The 21697-nt window shown below is 38.9% G+C and overlaps 1 protein-coding gene across 6 annotated transcripts in view; it reads left to right on the top strand.

The window, feature by feature from the left end:
- The first annotated feature begins 2032 nt into the window (after positions 1-2032).
- The window catches only part of ANKS1B (ankyrin repeat and sterile alpha motif domain containing 1B), a 439567-nt gene continuing 419902 nt past the window's right edge, over positions 2033-21697 (top strand). For 2 of the 6 annotated variants that reach the window (XM_038180684.2, XM_027452496.3), the window contains exon 1: positions 2062-2521. In XM_038180684.2, the coding sequence (XP_038036612.1) occupies positions 2388-2521 (134 nt within the window). In that variant the 5' untranslated portion in view covers positions 2062-2387. Of the gene's footprint in view, positions 2522-21697 lie in introns of all 6 variants that reach the window. The other 4 variants (XM_038180703.2, XM_038180699.2, XM_038180701.2 and 1 more) reach the window with 4 other exon arrangements.

The following is a 21697-nucleotide window of genomic DNA, read 5'->3' on the forward strand; positions in this document are numbered from 1 at the left end:
TTACTGGGGTATGTTTTGAGCCTTGCTACATTCATAAAACCTTCCTGAATTTGCTGGCTACTGCATGCATCTGCTCCATTGATATTTCTATCCTGATTCTCCATACTGTTCTTCCACAGCTTTCTGGATGATCTTTTCAATTAGAGCACAGTCTTGAGATTTTATTTTCCCAAGAAGAATTATGTAACGTTTATACTGAGTCATATTTGCCATCTGCTGATCCAACCACATAAACAATCCAAATTCTTTAAAAACTGAGTTTTCCCTAGTATCTGCTTCTAATGTAATTATTCACTACTGTGCAGGTTTACGCACATACCCCTGCCTTACAGTTAGCTCTTCACAGAATACTGGCACCTCTTCAGGCTCTCAGCAAACATCAAGAAGCTTATCCAAGCCACATATACGGAAGATACATGTGAGAAGGTATTTATCAGGTGATGTATGAGACTGTATACAAAATCAAATCCAAGGCAGAAATAAAGGAAAATTATGGTTACTCCAACAAGGGACATTGTGAACCTTCAGAACAGAAATTGGGAGTATTCTTAGTTTATGGCCAGCCTTTTGAAACTAACTAATGAATTCAAGTGGCTGATAGCAAGATACAGAACTTTTTACTTCAGCTTTACGTCGGTTTTCCACTGGGACTCTGCTGTGACTAAGGACTTAAGCCGTAAATCCAAACTCATGTGATTATGCATTTATTTATTCAAAAACAAACTTTAATGAAACACTTGTGATCACAGAATCAGACCTTACAATTGCTATTTATATCAGACTGTTTCAATCAGAAAGGCCATAGTTATCGAGTCTCTGTACCTAATAATTTTATGTCAGTGCTCAATTATGCATCCTGTTGACAAGATTGCAGAAGACAGTTTCATACTCTGAAAATGCCAAACTACATAAAATATATTTTCTGTTGTTTTGTTGCTGTGGACAACTATATTGGAAAGATAGGTCTCCATGATGATATATATATATATATATATATATATTTATATTTATATTTGAGAGATTAAGTTAGTTTAATCAGGTAAAAAAAAAAAAAAAAAGCATGAAAACATCTGTTAAACTGTTGCTGACAAGGACTAAAGCCAATTATTTGTGAAATCAACACAGATCCTTCCACTGACTTGAAGGTACTATAGAACTGAAGTAATTAACACTCACTCTGAAAACATAACATTAAAATCCTGCCTGCCACAATGCCATTTTGCCATTGCTGTGTTTTACATCTTGCGAGTACAGTTAATGGGAGAATGCCGTTGAACTCAGTGGGGGAACAGCATGGGGTCTTCACTTCTTTGCCTGTTGTACCTCTGGCGCTACCTACACAAAGTGCTAAACTTAAACAGGGCCATGGGGCTGTAATGGGACTTTTTGTGTACGCACAGCATCAAGCTGTGCATTAAACAAGGATGTGCTCATGGGCTGGCCAGCCTAGCTTGTAAGAACCAAAAGCTGTGAGTGCGATGCCTGAAAGCCATGCAATTGATGAGGCTGCGGGTCCCAAACCCGTCCCAGAACGAGGGCCGGGCTGACAGACCCCACGGATACCGGGACACACCGCTCACCCCTCGCACCTGACTGACCCCCGTCGGCAGCCCCGCCGACACCTCAGCGCTGCTCCCTCACCCCCACGGGGCCCGGCTCTGCCCTCCTGCCCACCCCACGGAACGAAGCCCGGCGATGCCGGCCGCCTCCCCTCACGTCCCCTCACGGCACCGCCTCGCCCCCCGCCCTGCCAGCGGCCCCTCCCCGCCCTCCCTCCCTTTCCCCTTGCGCAGCGCCAGGCGGCGCCACCTCCCCGGAGCTCCCCGGGGGCACCCCTGCGGCTGACGGACCCCGGCCCTCTCCCCGCTCCATCCCTCCCCTCCCCTCCCGGGCCCGATGGCGGCGCAGCCCTAACGGCTGCCAGCGGCCGGAGCCTGCCGTGGGGCGGGGCGGGCGGAGGGCGGGGCGGGAGGGAGCAGCCCCCGGGAGCGTCTCCCCAGCAACCGCCCCCCCCGGCCCGCCCCGCCGCCCCCCGTCAGGGCGCTGCCCCCCCCCCCCCACCCGCACCACCGCACCCCGGCCCGCCTCGGTTGCGGGGGGCCGAGGCTGCCCCTGCAGGCCGGGGTGCCCGGGGAGGGAGCGAGGCGGATGAAGAGCCGCCCCCCTCCCTCCTTCCCTCCCGCACTCCACCCAGGAGCGATCCAGTGAAAGCGGGAGGAGGTGATTCTCCTCCTCCTCCTCCTTCTCCTTCTCTCCCTCCCTCCCTCCCGCCGCTGCTCCCGCTGGTGTGGAGGGGACTGCAGGAATCTCCGCGCCGCGCCGAGGCAGGGCTGTGGGGGGAGCGGAGCCGCGCTGTGGAGAGCGGGGGCCGCCCCCGGTCCCTGGCCATGGGCAAGGACCAGGAGCTGCTGGAGGCTGCTCGCACGGGGAATGTGGCTCTGGTGGAGAAACTCCTGTCTGGGAGGAAAGGAGGGATCCTGGGCAGTGGATCTGGAGCTATTCCCTTATCCAGCTTGCTGAGGTAGGGGCACCATTCCCCGTCAGGCGCTGGGGTATTCACCTCCTCTTCCTCACCATCACCATCGCCCCTCTCATCTCCATTCCCACCCCTGTATCCTGGCAGTGACAATAAATGGTTCACTCTCCAGCCGAGTACGAGAGTGTCTGTGTTTAAAGTCGCAGGCAGGCATTTTATTAACACGGCGGTTCTGAATTTCTTGCCTTCAATGCGTCAGTGAGGTACTTGTTCATTCTGTTACCAGCGGCGGTGCAGAACTTGTATGTCTATGGCCGGGCTAACATGCACGGTGTATTAACCGCTCGCCTTTGGTATTTCATCTCCAAATCACTACTTTTAACCACGGGTTAATCACAGAAAAGGCGTTGCGTGTGGAGAATTCGGTGTGGAAAGCCGTAGCTTCTTCCCCCCTCACCCGTAGCTGCTACCCTCACTTGCAGAAGAAATTAGGCATGCCATAGTAATGAGCCTACACAACAAAGACGGGGAATCTTCCCTCTGAGAGATCATCGAGCCAGACAGGGGCGTAAAACTTAGGGAGCAGGTTAGGTAATAGCAGGATTACTTTCAAGGTACCTGGATTTAGCGGAGTGAAACTGGGTTACTGGCCGTGCTGGTGGAAGGACTTAACTTGAACCGTGTCATGTCTCAGACAATTTACAGCATGGCTCTGGTGCGAAGTTTCATCACGCTCCCAAGAGCGTGATCTCAGGCATTTATGACATTTGGCAGTATTCAGAGAGAAGGTCTGCAGCACGCAGCCCAGTGCTAGTGGTGAATACTACGCTAGCTGTAGCAGGAGACGACAAAATGAACAGACACACTGTTGACCTAGAACTTGAATCGATTGTTAAGTCTAGTTATTTATTTATTTGTGAAAGGAGGAAAAGGCCTGGAGAAATGGAAACTGCTTAAATACAAATGCATTTTTGATTCTATTGCCAGTACATCCTAATCACTATATTTATATTATTTCAGTATTCCCAATCAGAGGATATTTCGTGTAACTGTCCAGATTATAGTTGCACAAATTCTATTATAAAGCCTTTTTATTTTGAGGATGTTTTTAGTGCTGTAAACAACAACAGTCCACATATTCACAGTTTACCAAACTTCTGTGGTGCTCCAGTTCAATTACTTATTGAACTATTGTTTAATTACTAGCCCATTGACCAAAATCAAAACACAGTGTGCAATTGCTTTTTGTGCTGTAGTTGCATATGGTGCTTAGCAGGGGATATGCCAGATAATTGGTTTAACTTAAAATATAAGGCTTTTTAAAAATGTGATGACCATTTTTGGTAATAACAGAGGGAAGTTCACTTTAGTACAGTGATTAGCCATTTATAATCCAGTTCTACCGCGTGATTTGTGTAGTGAGTTTCTTCAGGGCTAGCACCTGTGCTATGTTCTTGCACTGCTACTTTCATGTTGCATATCACAAGTTCTGTATATCCAGAGGAAACGTCTTTGCTTGTGTTTTTCACTTTTTATTAAACAAGTGTTTTACTTTGTGTATACAGAACCCATTAACCATGTGTTTTGTATATACAGATGTGTCATGGTACTAATCGTATGCCACGCAGAATCGAGGCATTTCACATTGTAAACTCAACTGTATTTTTTTTTTCTGGAAGGGCACTCAACTTAAAAAGGAGTAAAGTAAAACACGCACTGTTTTATTTATGCTGTTTCTTTGTAGTGGTATAAAGGATTTTTATGGCTTCTGTAAACATAACTTCAAAAATCAAAAGCAAATATTTAGCACACAGTTGCTAAAATGTTTCCTATCTCAAAGAAGCTGATTCCATACATTTAAAAAGAAGTCAGTAGTGGTTAGGTGTGTAAACATTTGCTGTTTAGAGGGAATCTTAACAATTTCATTGACTTCACCAGAAATGCTCAAAGAAGAAGCTACTATATAGCTATTGAACATGCTTTCCAGAAAGAGTTATATGTGCTAGGTATTTTAGTGTACCTTTGTTGGAGAAGTTATATGACTGAGCTGATGCCAGTAACCGTAGATTAGGTCCAGAATGACATGCAAGATTAAGTCAAAGAGGTAGGATTGTGTCTTGGTACAGGATACATGGAAACAAGGTATTGAAAGGAAGTTGTACTAACACCTAGATCCTCTTTAGGAACACAGTGCTTACTGAAAATAACAAGTTTTAGAGGAGCACAATATAAAAGTTAGAACTTGAGGATGGGGGGAGATCTGAAGATTTTTTAATAGAAAACAGATTGCAGTAGCTTTAAAAGTAGCTATGCTTGTGTTTTTTTTTGCATACGGTTTATAGACTGAAAACTGCTTTTGCAGAAGTGCTTTTGAAAGTTATAATGAAGAGAAAGTGATAGGCAAAAAATATAGGGACATATTTTTCTTCTTTTTTGTAGACTCTTTAGGAGATATTGTGTTTGACAGTGTCTTCTAGCATTTCACCATAGTTGTCACTGAGTTCCTAAAATGGTGCCCCAGAAAGGCACACATTACTGTTTGTTTCTCCTTCTGGCAATGCTGTTCCTAGCATTAGACTGCGAGAGTTCAAGTCTTGCAGCATGCAAGTGGACAAACACTGTTCCTGATGTGTTGGTCTAAGTAGCAGTTATCTTCCCTTTCTTCTAAGAACAAAACTCAGTTGATGTGGCTGAACCTTCCATGGCCTTGTGCCTTTCTTTGTGGAAATTTGCTTTGCAGGAATTATGTACCTTCTGAATGAAATTTAATATTCATGAATTGACAGATGCACATTGATTGTTATCTGAAACGAGGAACAAACTACCTGAACTCTGATCTTCTATTTACATTTTTATAACTTTTTTTCTGACTCAGCACCTTTTATGGCACTTGAGGGAAAAACAGGGCAAGCCTCTGCATGGTTATTTTATAGTTGAACATATTCATTGATGCTAATTGTGTAGTAAATTATCTGATGTTTAAAGGGCAGGCTTCTAACTTAAAAATCATTATACTAAATTATGGCAGTTCAGGAAACAGCACAGTTCAGCAAGGCTAGTTAAGCACACATCCAGGTATAAGAATGAGTTCGTGTGAGGACTTAACACATGCTTTAATCACAGTACATGCAAAGTGCATAAAAATGGTATATGCTTAATTAAGAGGTCATAGGCACACAGATATCTATAATGGCTGCTGTGTAAGACTTCATGCCCTAATTAGTTTGTCTGAAGGAATGACAACAAACCTGTTGTGTTTGACTGTGTGGATGGTATAGCTTCCTGCACCTCAGGAGATGTGCTGCTAGGCCCCAGGTCAGTTTGTGGCCCCTTATCTCAATCTTCGTTCTTTGCTCTGGAATGTAAAGATTGCACAGTGAGGGTAAATTCCTCAGATGCAAAAGTTAACATAAGGCATGGTAGCATAGTACTTCAAGTATAATCCTCAGGGAACAGATGACAGAGTTATTTAGTTGCTTAAACCTACCTGTTTGGTTGCACTTGCTTTGGATGCGCGTGGGTTTCTGAGTCATCTGCACGGACTGATGGACTTAACGAAGAATCGTGCCCTTTGGAGATGCAGCTAGATTCCACTCTAGGACATCTGAGGTTGCATTACACACCTCTGTGTGGGCTACAGTTTCCAAATCAGCTCAGTAGTGCAGGGCTGGGATCTGTTCTTTAGCTATGAAACAAGGATATTTGAGACACCTCAGAAACTGTTCAGAGTTTATAAGGCCAAAAAGTAAGGTAATTTTCTTTTCTCTCTTTCCTCAGGACAATTCCAGGAAGTGGAATCGCAGGATTAATATATTAACTATGTTTCAAAATTCTTCTTCAAAAAAAAGTTTTTTAGGGATTTGATTGAAAATAAATAGGAGGAATTTTTGATTTTTGTCCCTCTAACAATCTGTCATTCAGTATCACAAGACATTAAATGTACACAAATTGACTTAATACATTAAGTAAAAGTATTAAAGTGTTTCTAACAAAACTATTTTTTTTTTCTGTCTTTGATTATACACATACACATAATGCTGTTTTATTGACCAACAGGCTTTTCAGTACTAGGTAGAGAGAGGCTTAGTTTCTTTCCAAGTGTTTTGGTAAAAAAACAAACAAACAAAGAAACAACTTTAAAGTTTTCATAGATCTCAGAGACCTTATATCATTTTGCCATATGCAGTCACGCACAATCCTTTTTGCCCAACTAGTATGTTATAGCCTAAATAAAAATGGTTAGTTCTTGATTAAATACTAACGTGTAGTCTTTTTAAACTCTGCATTTTAAAGGAGCTTTGGATGTTTTGCAGGAATAAGGGACAGATTATGAATTACTATGTGAACTGGCATGAAGCAGTAGGGAAGGGTGAGTTGGCCCATTTTTGCTCTTTGTTGGCTCCTGCCATTACACAGCATGGGCGGGCGGAGCAGCCCGCATGGAGCTGTTTTTTCCCCTTCTCCACTTGGCAGGCGGCGGCGGGGAATGGCTCCATTCTTTGCTCATCCTTACTTAGTGCAGATACGCCACATATATGCCTGGCCCAAGATATTTCTTCTCTAAAGTATAAGAAACCCAGCAAGCAGATTGTCAGTCTGCGAGTCACAATCTGTTTCCTCATCTGTTTCTCAGAGCAGTGTCTTGCTCACAGCAAAGCCACGGTTTAGCCTGATGGCCCTGGTGCATGCTGAGAACCACACGAATCTACTTCTATCCTTGTGCAGAGCCCTGCGATTCACTCAACTTCCTGTGACAAATCAGATCACACTTAAGAACAGCTTGTAGAGAAAAAAGTATGTTAAAATTAAAATATTTCACAAAGCTTTAGTTAAAAGATTAACAGCCTTTTTCACATTTTAATTTAAATAACAAAAGGATCCCTTATCAACAAAAATAGAGGCGCTAGTTCTGTTCTTCATTGCAAATAACATCGTTTGAAGGAAGAGAAAAAAAATTCTTTGGTTGATTTTATAGAGATTCTATTATATGAGGCTTGCTGTAGCAGGTTCCTGGGCTCACATACTTCTGAGTTCAGTTTTAGTCTTGCTTCTATGTCAAAAGGTATTTATTCCAGGTTACCAGTGCTGATAGCAAACTGACAAGTATTTGTTACATATAGGTCAATGGGGCATTCATTTAGTCTATGCTTATTTCTAATTTTAGTTACACTTCTTTTTATTAATACATACTAGTTTTTGTACTGTTGTACCAAGCACAAACCAGCATTTCCAGATTCCCAAATTACCTTCTTTGTCCTGTCAAAGTAAGAAATTCAAGTCTTTTGGAGACAGGTTTCATTTTTTCTTCCTTTTGTCTTTCAGTATGAAATGCAAATTAATGACCACTACAGCGCTTAATTTGTGGTGTTCAGTATATGGTGTTCAATGATAGTTGATTGCTGCCTTGATTCTGCATGGTTCCCCTTCAAATGTACAGGCTTCTGCTATAATGTAACCTTAATTTTGTTATTTTCTACATTTTTTAGACTTATTTTTATTCTTATTTCTAATAAATGTTTTCAATCAAAGTTCAGACAAAGCTTTACCTACAAAATTCCTGAAATTTCTTCACCAGTTTGAAATATTTACAATAAGTAAAGATAGCAATATGGACAGTTTTCAGGACATCTGGTAGAAATCTTATTGTTAAGGGCAAGTCAATTCACAAAGTTTATGTGATGAAGTTTCACTTAGAGCTCAACATGACCCTGGATTCACAGCTCTCTAGTCAATCTCTGTGCATAAAGTTCTCACTTTTCATTTCACATCTTATTTCCTGAGTGCTGTTAAAGTTTACGTTCTACTGATTTTCTAAAAACTGTTGGACCAAATGTAAAAAATAAATAAATACATAAGATTGAGAACTGTAGATATACTGTAAAATCTACTGTGGTCATATCTGCCCATAGAGAGAATGATATAGGATGTAGTAGTGCTGGGAAGACTGATGGAGTTTACGATGGGGCCAGGGAAGACTAATAAGAAAAAATTTACAAACAGTTTAAGGAGAAATTGGGGGGTTGGAAGGAGAAAAAAAAGCTGAAGTATCTAAAAAGAATATTACTAAAACAATTCTTGAGGAGGTGGTGAATGTCTAAATATTTGGTGGACCATAAAAATGTATTTTGCACCCCATCTTGTTTTCCCTCTTCTCCCTCATCGATGATGTTAGTAGATGATTCAATAGAATGTAGGTGATTCAATAGAATGAATGCTGCATTATACATTTTTAAATGACTTTACTAATTTTAAGTGGTGGTGTGTTACGAGAACTAAGAGGGGAAATAAATGAAATAGAACAACGAAGAATGATGTAATCTGAAAGGTCTGCTATCTTGTGACTTGTCAAGGTTGGAAATGTTATGATGAGCAAATGCAGATGCTTTTAGGACAATCATTTTACAGTAACTGCACTGGTGACCAAGAAGAACATATCCATGTTTTAAAAATTCTACAGCTAAATTCTCTTCTCCTTATAGCTATATAGGCCATTTTTTATTGCCCTGACAATAGCACTAGCTGAAGCATTCTATAAACTGTTTTAATTCATGCTACGGGTATATAATCCCTAAGAGACAATATTGTTCAGAGAACAGTTTCACTCCCTTTCCTCCAGCAAGGTTGGCCTGCTTGGCTGGGGAAATGGCATATACACAAGTTCCACAGCTGTAGAATTCCCTTCTGCTATGGGATTTTTCTGTTGGCCACTTCCAATCAGAGTACACATCCTAATCATTTTTATTACTTCAAGATAAAATATTTTGACATCTTCTTATGTTAAATGCGTAAGACATAATGAGTGGTGTTAATTCCTGCCTACTGATATGACATTTTCATGTACATGGAAAATCCTTTTCTTCCCCTTTTGGGAAGTAGGGAATACATTTTATTTGAACTTCATAGCCTTTATGTGAAGACTTTTATTACTTTTTAATTACTTTTTTCCTGATGACAGTAGTTTCAATGTGTTCATTTTGCATTTGAGAAGTGATATAACAACTCTTCTGTACCTAATTTAACATCTATGAATTTCTAATAATGTATGTCTATCTAATATAAGAGGTTCTGAGAGATTTAATTCCATGAGGTTGTGCTTTTATTAAAATAATTTTACAGTTTCTGATCTAGTGCACATACATTTTCTAAAGAAAGAAGAAATGACATCTTGAGTGCTTCCTGTTTAAAACATCCAATGGTAGATATGTTTCTATAGGTGCTGATGTCTGTGGTAGGTGTCCAAGTTCCAGTTATAGCTAATGGAGATCAAGTCAATATAGTTAGGGAGCAGATTTAGTTCACCCCAAAGTGGATATAGAGTGATTTTATTTCAAACTGGACCACATCCCTGATTTAAATATTTTTGTGGGTAAAACATTTCAGTGAAGAACAGAAAAAGGGCAATTCTAATAGAAGGTATATGTGGAATGTATGACCACTTAAATTGCTAAATTGAAAAACAAAACAAAACAAAAAACACCCACAAAACTAATAACAACACAGAATTTCTCTCCATATTTTATAGCTGATTTGGATAAATTTGTACATAGTAGTAGGCATTAGGTAACAGAGAAAATTGAAGGATTACATGATCCAAGGGCAGAATCAAGTGCTAGATGGTTGAAGTTAGGCATACATGAAAGATACTTAAAAAGGTTTGTTACAGATGCACCGAGTGTGTAGGGATGGAACTAGAAAAAGCTTAGCAAGAGTTGAAACTAGTGAGGGATGGACAGGGCAAAATCGAATACATTGGCAGCAAAAGAAAAGTGGACCAACTGCTCAGTAGGGCAGCAGACCTAATGACGAAAGACAGAGAAAAGGCAAAGCACTCACTCCCTTTTCTGTCTTGTTTTTTGGTGGTAAAGTTTGACTTTCCAAGTTCTTGAGCTTAGCAGCAAAGTTTGTGTGTCAAAGAAACATCGAAGCGGAAGGCCAGAATAACACTTAAATTCAAGGGAATGTGTTGTCCCAGATGTGTTATGTCCAAGGGGGTTGACCAATGTTGCTGTGAGGCTACTGAAAGGTCAAACATACAAAGTTTCTGAAAACTGGAAAAGGAAAATGTCATGGCCTTCTTCAGAAAGGGCAAGAAAGAGACTCTGGGCACATCAGCCTAATCTCTCTTCTACAGAAAATTATAGAGCATAACTAACGTCATGGAAACCATTTCCAGGCACATGAAGGACAAGGTGACTGGAAACAGCCAGCATGGATTTACCAAACTCAGATTGTGCCTGATCAACCTTAATTGCTCTCTACAATGAGCTGACTGCCTCTGTAGATGAGGGAAACACCATGAATGTTGTTTAACTGGACTTTGGAGCAGTCTCAGACCAAACAGTGAGCTGTGGACTGAATAAGAGGATAATAAGATGGTTGGAAAGTTGGCTGGACTTAATGGCTTGCAGGGTTGTGATCAACAGTGCAAACTCTCACTTCTGGTGTCTACTACAGATTTTCCTCAGGATTTAAGGGCCAAAAATTGATTGCAATGCAGGTTTGTAGATAATACCATAATGGAGGGCATCATGAGATGACCTGCTCCTGAGGTACTTGGGCAGGTTAGAGAAATGGGCTGATTGGAGCCTCATGAAGTTGAGCTAAAGCCAGTGACAAGTCCTGCAGCTAGAAGTGAATAACCTCTTGCTCCCGTATAGGCCAGGGACCAAGTGTACAGAAAGCAACATTACAGGAAAGGATCTGTAGGTGATAGCGAACAAGAAGTTGAACATGAGTCAGCAGCGTGCCCTCACAGCCAAGGCCAACCAAACACATATAGGCTGTGCTAGGTAGGGTGTAGGTGGCAAGATGAAGGAAGTTATCCCCCATATTCAGGTATAGTCCCATAGGTGGTGGAGTATGTGGATTCTCCGGATGAAAAAGATAAGCAGCAGAGGACTGGCAAGACTACTGTGGGCTGGTGCCCATTATGCGCAATGAGAGGCTGAGAGAATTCCAGTTGTCCTGTGTGAAGTTGAGAAGGCTAATGGGTGATCTTAGTGCTGCCAGTGCTGCCTTCACCTACCAAGTGGAAGGGTGAGAAGGTGGGCTGGAATTCTTGGATGTGTGTAGTGGCAGGACAAGAAGCAACAGAAAGCAGCTGCCACATATGAAATTCTAGTTGGACTAGAAAAGTAGGATTAACTTTTTAAATAAGTGGGTCATCAAATCCTGGGGAAGGTTGTTCATTGAGTTTTGTGGATTCTCTGTCCCTGGAGAAATCCAAGCTCAAGAAGTTCTGGGACAACCTTACCTAGTTAGCCTTACTTTGAGAGAGTAGATGGTCCTTGTGAGCCTTAATTTTTCTGTCATATCATATCACAGCCTGTGTAACATACCAGGTCCAAAGTATCACGATTTGTTGACCTAAAATTACCCTTGCACACTGTTGCTGTAAGCCCTTTTCCTTGCTTTTGGAATCTGAATACTCAATGGCAGTGAAATTCACAACACCATCCCACTGCATCTTTAATTCTTTTAAGAATTGTCTGTATTCTTCCTACACTTTTGAGAGAAAGGAGCCTGGAATTAGAAAAGTGGTGTATTAGGAAGAATGAATTTCCTCACTGGCTGCATTCAGTGATTTGGTGGAAGAATTTTGAGTTCACTAGTGGATCATTTAGAATCTCTTTCCTAGTGTGGGACCAATTTTGCTTTGTCTAAGCTATTCCTGTTCTACTTACTCTCTTATGCTTGAGATAGACATTTGTTATTTATTTTTTTCTCCCATCACATTAGTCACTACAAAAACCATCTGCATTGTATTTACTCTTTGAGTTTGCTCATTAATACCTTTTTTTCTCTTGTAAGAATGATGTGATTGGTGTGGGATTGTTTCTTTCCTATCACTTTGTATCTCAGAGAAGTGCTGAAACAGTTTTAAGTTGTACAGTATTTATAGTGTTCCAGTAAAGTATCCTGTAAAGACTTGACTTTTAGAGAAGGCAAAATAAATCTTATAAACTAAAATATATTATTAAATATATTAAATATTATTATATATATCAATATTGATATATTAGTTATTAATGTATTATATCGTACATAGCATATTCATTATTATTTAATATATTATGTTAATATTAATATATTAAATAATGAAATAAAATAAAAATAAATCTTACAAATGAGAATTGGGAATATCTGCTTGAATAGATATTTGCCATCTACATGTTGCCTGAATTTCAAACCTTTGTGAAGTAACTTTCCAGTGTGTTACTGACAGTTCTGAGACTTAACTGTGAGTATAAGGTCTTCCATGTTTACTTACTGACTTATCCAGTCACTTTTAGATGCCACTAGATACAAGTAGTGAATCTGTGTATCTAGGTTATTTTTGCAGATTAAAAACCCCAGCATATTAGTATTAGCAGTTTGACCCCAGAATCTCAATTAAGTCATTGGTAAGGTATCCTAAAAAAACCCACATAATTTACACTTATTTTTAGTTTTAAATTTTCTCAAGTAATTATTTATCCACTTCCATATCCTCCTTGTCATCTGTATAGCTAATTTGTCAGATTATGTTCATAAGTAATTTGCAATCACTCTTCTTCCTGTTTTGTGCACATTTATTGCAGAGCAGTATCTTGCATAACCAAGTGGTCTAATGATCTGTTAGGGCTCTTCTCACATAATGTGCACGAGTACATTTTTGCAGGACCAAATATGTTGAATACAGAAATAAAGCATGTGTTTTATAGTATATGTTATAAATCTGTTGTTTGTCTGTCACAGTGGTGAATTCTATTCCTTCTGTTTTTACTTTTATGTAGACTATGTAAGTCTTGATTTGGAAAGCCTAATAGTCATGTAATAAGCAGAAAATGGAGTCTGCAAAAACATGGAAAAGGCATGTGTTCTGGGTGGAGATGTGCCTAGTAGATAGGTAGAGAGAGAGAGAGACTTGGTTTGGAGTGTTCGGGTAAGCAGGTTGTACTAAAAAAAAAAAAAAAGGGGGTTGGGAGGTTGAATGCTAGAAATGTTTCATAAAAGAAATGGGTATAAGGATTGAGACTGGTTGACTGTGGAGATTAGCACTGGTGAGAAGTGGAAGAGGCAAGTTTAGGAGTCAAGATACAAGGAACAGAGCAAAGAGGAGTTATATTCAGCAGGATAAAGAGACAATGTATATCAAATGAAATACAGTTTTCATTCAAAGCCTGATATTTCCATATTTCCCTGCTATAACAAATAATTGTGAAATATATTTGCAAACTGTCTTATTCTCTTTTAACAATAAAATAGGTAGAAGTTAGCAAACTGCCATCAATCGCTCCATTAGTTTAAGTGGAAGAAGCTGTTGGATATAGAGATCTTAAATCATCTGTTAAAGCTTTGTCAAGGTGACACCACATGGTGGAATTTCAGTTTTAGTCTGCTTTTTCAGAGTCAAGAAAGTTCTACATTACTAAAAGCATGTAGAAATTCAATCATTCTGATGTTGTTAATTGTAAAAACAAGGTTGTCTGTGCAGTTTTTATTTGTCCCTCTGAATGGGGGTATTACATACAATTACACAACCATGTACTCTTTTTTTCCACAAGGCCTTACCTCAGTTGCAGCCCAGGATAGACTATGCTCACTGAATGAGTAGTTAATTCAATATTTTTTATCCTTACTATTCAATGTTTAGCCATGAGTCTTATTTACTGAACACTATTCAAACACTTCTCTAGAAAAAGAATGATTCATTTTTCTCCTGGGCTTTTCAGTGCTGTTTGTGACTATAGTATTTGACTACTTCACAACGTTAATGAGTATATTTTCACAGTACTTCTGTAACTGAGGAAGGGTGTTAATATCGGTTCACAAATGCTAACTAAAGCACAGTTAGATTATGGTGAGAAGTGTCCACTGAGTTGGTGTTTCCAACAGAAGACTGTAAGGAGTTCATTTCTCACTGTTCATCTGAAAAAAATAGGAACTCCTCTTCTGGGTCAGAATGAATGTCCCTCTAGCCCAGTATTCTTCTCCAGCAGGGTCTGGAAGTTAAAGGCTAAAAGCTGGTCTTAGTAAGATTAAACAGCAAAGCAAGCGTATAGTAAGTAATATATCCTTGAATTTAGTTCTACAGCTTCCAGCAATTTACAGCAGCTTTCCAAGACAGATGTATTGTCTTTGTATTTAATAGTTCCAGTGGATTTTTCTTCCATGCATTTGTTCAATTGGTCTTTGAAAAAATGCAAATTTTTAGCATTCATACTATCCCACAGCAAGGGTTTCACATCTTAATGAAGTATTATGTGAAGAACATTCCCTATAAATTATGTAGCATTTTATGTGTTCAAATGTATAAAGATACGTTCAGATGTTCAGTGGTTTGTTCCTGGAGTACAGACACGGATAGAATCCATTTCTGTGCAGAATTAAACTGCTGCTCCTTTTCTTTGCTTGTTTTATTGATTTAGTAAGTTCCAGCACAGCTTTTAATACCTTTGATTTACAAAAATAAAACAGTTTTTATATCATCTATTATACAGCCTCAAATCATCCCAAAACCAGTTTTCATTGCACAGGGAAAAATAATCTGGAATAATGTAATTATTAAGGCAAATACATATGCATAAGTGGAATGACTTAACACCAGCACCTTCTTCCTTGCGTTTACAACCTCAACATATTGAGTTTGCTGTCTAACGTGTATTTGTTGACAGCGTAGATGTAGACTATCTTTGTGGTGGTGAACAGAGGATTTGGAGATGCCTCCATTAATTCACAAAGAGTATAACTCCTGATGTGTGTTTCATGTCCTTATGAAGAGTAATGTGGGATTCAGGGCCCTGGAGATTTATTATTATTATTATTATTTTTTTTTTTTCCAAATAATGATATGCATTTGAACAACATTTCCACTATATTGCCTGAAACAGCAAAGGTCAGGTGAGGAAAATCAAACTTTAGTTATTGAAAGCAATTTGTGAAGATGGTAATGAAAAGTGGCATACAGGAAAAGGGTGGTTTGTCCTTTTTTCTTGAGAGGGAAACAGTTATTGAGGAAACAGCAAGGTCATTTACCAGTGATGAAATATTTCCTCCTATATATATATCATGCCCTAGACAGATAGTTTGAGGCATAAGTGGGATGTGTATCATTTCTCCATTTATGCTGGCTAATCAGAGTTAATGATTAAGAGTATCAGCTGTACAATAGATGAAGTCAGTCCTGGTCACCAGTACGTGCCATGTTGGCACTGCTTAACCAAAATGAGAAAAACTTCATCCTTCAGCCTCATTTTATTTATTTATTGTTTTTCATTCGGGCAGGAATAAGTGAAAGAAAGGTAAAACGAGAAGTTCATACATTTAAAGGTCCAAGGATTCTGAGATAATGCCAGTATTTGAGGTCATAACCATCCAGTGTTACCTGAAGAATGTATGTGATGGATTTGGAACTGCCTAGAACAGTCTGAAAACCTTAGTACTTGATTGTGATGTTATTGTGACACTAGTCTTATGAAGATTATCAGAAATGCAATCAAGAAAGAGGATTTAGATCCAGATGCAGATTTTGCAGAAAATCTGGAAAACAATGAGAGCCTCAGTGTGATGCCATTATCTGACCTCTTCTAAATACTAGGAAACTGATCTGGGGGAGCAGGTTCAGGTTTGGACATCAGAAGGATTTAAAGGTGGTCTGCTGAGGCACAGAGATGGGGTCATGAGGAATGCAGTGAGATCTGGAACCTCACAGGCTAAGATTCCTTTATTCACCAAGCATTGTAATCTAGATCATATGTCTATCATTTAAAACAAACAAACAAACAAGAAAGACTGCTGGAAAGAAAAATTTACCTTGAAGAGGTGCAAGGTGTAAAGGGCACCTGCCTAAATGCTTTCTTCACTTCAAGGAATAAGTGGCAAATGTTTCAAAAGGTTAATGTTCCAGATGTTTAGTTTTAAAATAGTGTGACTGTATTAGTAATAATAGATAATCAACTCTTTTCTCTCAGTGAGGGTTGTGTAGTATTTATTGGTAGTTTCCAAGACATACTTGGAGTTGACTTTAATCATATGGTCTTGTCACTCTTTTGTTCAAACCTAAGGGTATAAGAAAACTCAGAGACCTAGACCCAGTAGCAGTTATGACAACGTATCCTTACCACAGGAATCATTTAAGTGCTACAGAACTGTGTAAGAGTTGTACGGGTATAAATATCAGTAAAGAAGGAACAGCAACATAAATCTTAAGACATGTTTCCAATGCATAAATGTGGTGTTTGTTTGTTTGTTTGTTTTGCTACTGAATGGACCATTGCAACATTTGCTTCTCCTCTTCTTGCTTTAAAAGTCACCTGGCTGTAATAGGGCACAGAATCAGGAAATAAATTTTGAAAAAAACAAGCGAGGTTGCTAAGAAATATCTGTTTGCTAAACAGCCAAGGGAGCATCTTCTCTGAGAGGCTGCCTACCTCAGTAGGTAACCTCCAGGGAATAAATCAGCTAACTACCATAGTCGTTAGAGACAAGCAGAGCTTTCTTTCCCTTCCCTCAGTATCAAAGTATTGTTTTCATAGTCTTTTTTTCTCCTCAGTCCTTTTTTCCCTACTCTCTTTTTCTCCCCTTCCTTTTTCTTACTATGACACACAGCTTGAACAAGGGGAGGGGACAAAATTAGGAAGTGAAGAATCCTGAAATTCCTTATGCCAATCTTAAAAAAGAGCACTTTGCTGCAGATACCCACCCCAAGGCCAGGGAGACCTGTAAGAAAAATTGGAGATTTAAGTTCATACTTTTGGAGAATGGAGAAGGAACTACATTTGAGAAAGGCATGGAAAAACAACAAAATTCATCGGGAAGCCTGAAAGGACAGATAGAATACTGGGTGAGAGTAAGAGGAACAGGGAGATAGGATTGTTTTGGGACGTGGGGCACAATAACTTGTTGGAGTGAGAGGTAGAGATCCACTTTCAGCACCTTCCTCAAAGACTGATGAACACTATGAAATGGCATATAAATGTATTTAAAGTGACAAGAAAAGACACAAGTGGTTGGCTGTTGTCTTGTCTTTGCCCAACAGACTTATAGCATATGTGAATGAATCTGCCTAGCTACTTGGGCAAATGCCAAAACCAAAACCACCAGCTCTGAAAAAAAAGGCAGAGGAAAGGAACTGAATCCTTTTGTGGTGTTTCTGTTTAAATGTATTCTTGGTAAAACAACAACAACAAAAACTCAAGAGAGAATGAGACAGCAGGCCTCAGGATTACTCTTTAAAGGTTGGAGCCAGAGTGTCTAGACCTCTTTGGACAGAAGTATAATATCTTGGCTAGTCTTCAATTCATAGTACCTCATTACCCAAATCTCCTTTGAAAATATGACTTTCTTAAATGCCACAAGATGTCATCATCTCTGGGTGAGTTCCCAATATACTCTAAAGAGGAATTAAGAACAATTATCCAGAAGGTCAGCTCACGGTAGACATCTCTCTCCAAGCTTCTCTTGATTTGTGAGATGCTGTGGCATTTTCAGTATCAGCAACCACCATGCAGCATGCAGTGCTGCTGTCTTCTGGGATTCTTAGAAAAGTCTGGAATATAGCTGAGATCTTCCTGAGTGAAATGAACTTTTTGGTAAAATTGGCAATTCATTACATTCCTGAAAAGAATTGAGTTATATTTGGGTCTTTGGGTATTTCCTTTCCCAGTTCTATAGAAAACAATCTATATATTCATTGAGATTCCTTCCAGAGAACCAGCTAATTGCACTGCCACACTTGCTGGGCATCAGATGAAGCTTCTATAAAGCATAAGAAGCTCTGCAAAGGATTGCTTTATTTTTACTGTAACTAAAAATCAGATGCTACCTTTCAAAGCAGCTGGATTGACACTCACATAGGGAGTTGTCAGGAACCATTTAAATGAGTGCAGATTTATCAGAACAGCAAAGGGGGCTGTCCTGTCCCTGTTAGCACTGCTCAGTGCACTCCTCTAATCAAATACAATTTTAGTCACACACCCTAACATTCAGATCATTGCAGACAGATGTGCTATAGTTTTGATGACAGATCTCTTTCCCTTTGCAACACTATTAAGGCTCATTCTTGTGCATCTAAGCATACAGAACTTGACAGTGATATGAATGATTAAAATATTTGTTTCTTTCATTTAATGTTGAAGACTTGCACATATAAACATTAAATCACATTTCAGTTATATTTACTTTCTGCTTTTTTGTTGTTGTTCTGTGATTCCACCCCCGCCCTAAATCCAATTTCTCTTAAAAGTAATAGGTTTTTGTTTCAAGTTAACAAAATGCAGTTTGGCTAACAGAATTGTATTCAGTAACTAGACACTGAGCATATTAATGATACTGTGTAACTGAGTGTTGCTGCTCTCATTTGTGCTAAATATTACATGTATCAAATTCTTAGTTTGTCTTTTCCATTTGAAATGCTATCAGGTTGCCTTTGTGTGTGTCACTGTTACTCAATACTGAGCTAGCCTATCAATTTCTCAATTAGATCAGGATTTTCCACTACAGCTTAAATATCTTCTGTAAATAGTAGCATTGCTCACTATATCTTCACACACTTCTCTGTTTATGGATGTTACTTAAATGCTAATGAGACAGGACTTGGTATTCCCATCCTCCAAAAAATAATACAAACAGGAGAAATCATGCTGAAGAAATTTTGTAAGTTATTTTGAGTGGTGTCCTGCCTACCAAGGAAATAAAATCTGAAAGTGAGCACAGTCACAGGTAGCCATACGTCCATTTTGTAGATTTAAACTTTAGTGAAAGAGCAAAGTCTTTTCCTTAGTGGAATGCATCCCTCAAGTGATACAATGACACTGAAGATGTGCCCTCTTCCACACCCCCTCCCCCATTTATTTTCAAGAAAGTAGAGGTGTTGGTCTGACTGTCACACACAGGTGTGCATGAACATATGATATAGCCATGAAGGATAGCTAATCCTACAGAAACAGGTAGCAAAATTAAAATGGATAACTTTTTTTTTTTTTTTTTTTTTTTTTTTTTAAATAAGCTAGTTTAATGGAGAAATATCAGCTTTTTGCATTGAACTGCACTAGCTTTTGTGAAACTTGTAGTGATACAAGTTTCTCAGAGCGGAAAAAAGAATGAGTGCAACAGCATCCAAAACAGTAGTTAAGCTGATAACTTTATTTATCACTCACCTTTGATGGGGAGACTCAAATTCAAGTCTCTGATCTGTCATTATCCTAAGAGCTCTCTAACCACTGTTTTGAACAACACATTATTCTTCCATGGCCCAAAGTTTATGTATAGTTACATATATATATTGAAATAGTTTCAAAAATATTTAAAAACTAAAGTACTATAAGCGTTATTGCCAAGACGCTAGCTTGGAAAACAAGACAATGGTGAAAGGGACTTGAATCCTTCCATCATAATCCATCAGTCTTAAGTTCCACATATTCTATTATTTTCTTTTCAAAGAAGAAACATAGCCCACCTCCCCCTAGAAAACACATCAAAACCAAATCAAACCAAAACAGAAAACTACACCAAAATAAAAAACAACAAACAAACAAGAACAAAAAACTGAATGTTTGAATGAATCTCAGTTTAAGTTTCACATAAAAAAGTGGAATTATCAAAAACTCAAGAAGGGGAAGTCAAACTGGACTGTAAAGGCAAAGTGAGGGAGTATTCTGTTTGTATTGCATTGAGTCCTCTTCCAACAACACTCCTAAACTGCATTATTTTTGTGTGGAAACTTTTCTGAATGACTAAGAAATGTGTTAGAGCTTTCGTGGTAGCTTCAGAAATGTTAGCAGTGTTTGAAATGGACTCGTGTTTTTCTTTGTTGCTTGGATTTCAGAGAAGTACAGAATACAGAACTGAACTTCTCAAAGTAGAATGTCTGTCTTTTCATAGACTTAGCAAGAACTTCACAATCATACCTGTATCAGTCATAGGTTTTGTTCAAGCACTGAACAAAATTTAAAACTGTCCTCTTTTCAGATGGATATCATCAGTCCATTCTTGTCCATGGTAAAGTTTTATACCTGTATATTAACTTTCATCAGCTGAAATAATTCCTGCTCATATATGGCTTCTAGCTGAACTGTTTGGGGGTGAAAATATTTTTAAAAAGTATAGAATTATTGAAATGTGATGATCTAGAGATTTAGAGCAGAGAGGTCTCTCAAGTGTCTTTATATTCTTTCTCTCCCTTCCCCTCCCGCCCCCCCCCTTCTCTCTCTCCCAGTCTCTCACACTATCTCCTTATATCCTCTGTGTTCTGGTGTGTCTCTCCCTCCATTCATTTCTCTCTCTATCCATCCATCCAGCACCCCACCCATGTCTCACTCTCTAACTCTCCCTTCACAATGCATCTCTCTCCCTCTCTCTTCCCATCCATCTTTCTCTGCCTCTCTATTTTTCTCTCTCTCTAGTAGTTAACATCACAAAGAGAATCACCTGAAACAATATAATACAGGAAAACAAATCAGGAAACTTTGTTGAGCTGTAAATAGTTAGATGTAACAATGTAGTTACAAATAGTAGTAGCCTGAAAATGTTATTGTTAAAAGTTAATGTGTTTGTTTGGAAAATAATAATACTAAAAAACAAAGGAGGATGAGCTAATGGCAAGTATGGTCAGACTAAAATAGGCCAAAGTCACTCCTAATCCCATCTAACACTGAAAAGAAAGAGAATGAAATAGAGGAAAAGTCATGCTTACTTAGACTATGGAAATATACTTGTGTTGTATGCTCTTTACTAGGGACTGAGACTGTTATACTAAGAATAGCAAACATCCTAGAGTTGCTGGAATATTTAATTGATTATACTTAAGTTCATAAGGGAATAAAAGCCTGTAGAGAAATATCTGATATGAACATGAAGTACTTCAGACATCTAAGAAAAGAGCTTAAGATCAGAATGTCTGATACATTTTCATATAATGTAGATGACAGCTATAAGCAAAAAGAAAAATAGAATGTGACTAGGGATTACTGGCAGTAAAGAGGGAAAAAAAAATGGCTTCACAAGCATTTGATTGACTTTGGTGATATTACTAGATTGTGTAGGATGGGTATCATGTTCAGAAATGTCTTTCTTTTTAATGTATTGTAAGCAAGTATTTACGTTGAAGCACACTCAAGTGCTTCAGATTTACAATAAACATGCTTTGGAATAAGCGTGAAGAATAGGACAGTTAAAGTAAGGGTTTGTACAGGAAAGCAAAAAAAGTGCAGACAGGAACAGTGATTGACTAATGGTTTATAA

Source organism: Anas platyrhynchos, chromosome 1 (assembly GCF_047663525.1).
Source record: "Anas platyrhynchos isolate ZD024472 breed Pekin duck chromosome 1, IASCAAS_PekinDuck_T2T, whole genome shotgun sequence".
Classification (NCBI taxonomy): Eukaryota; Metazoa; Chordata; class Aves; order Anseriformes; family Anatidae; genus Anas; species Anas platyrhynchos.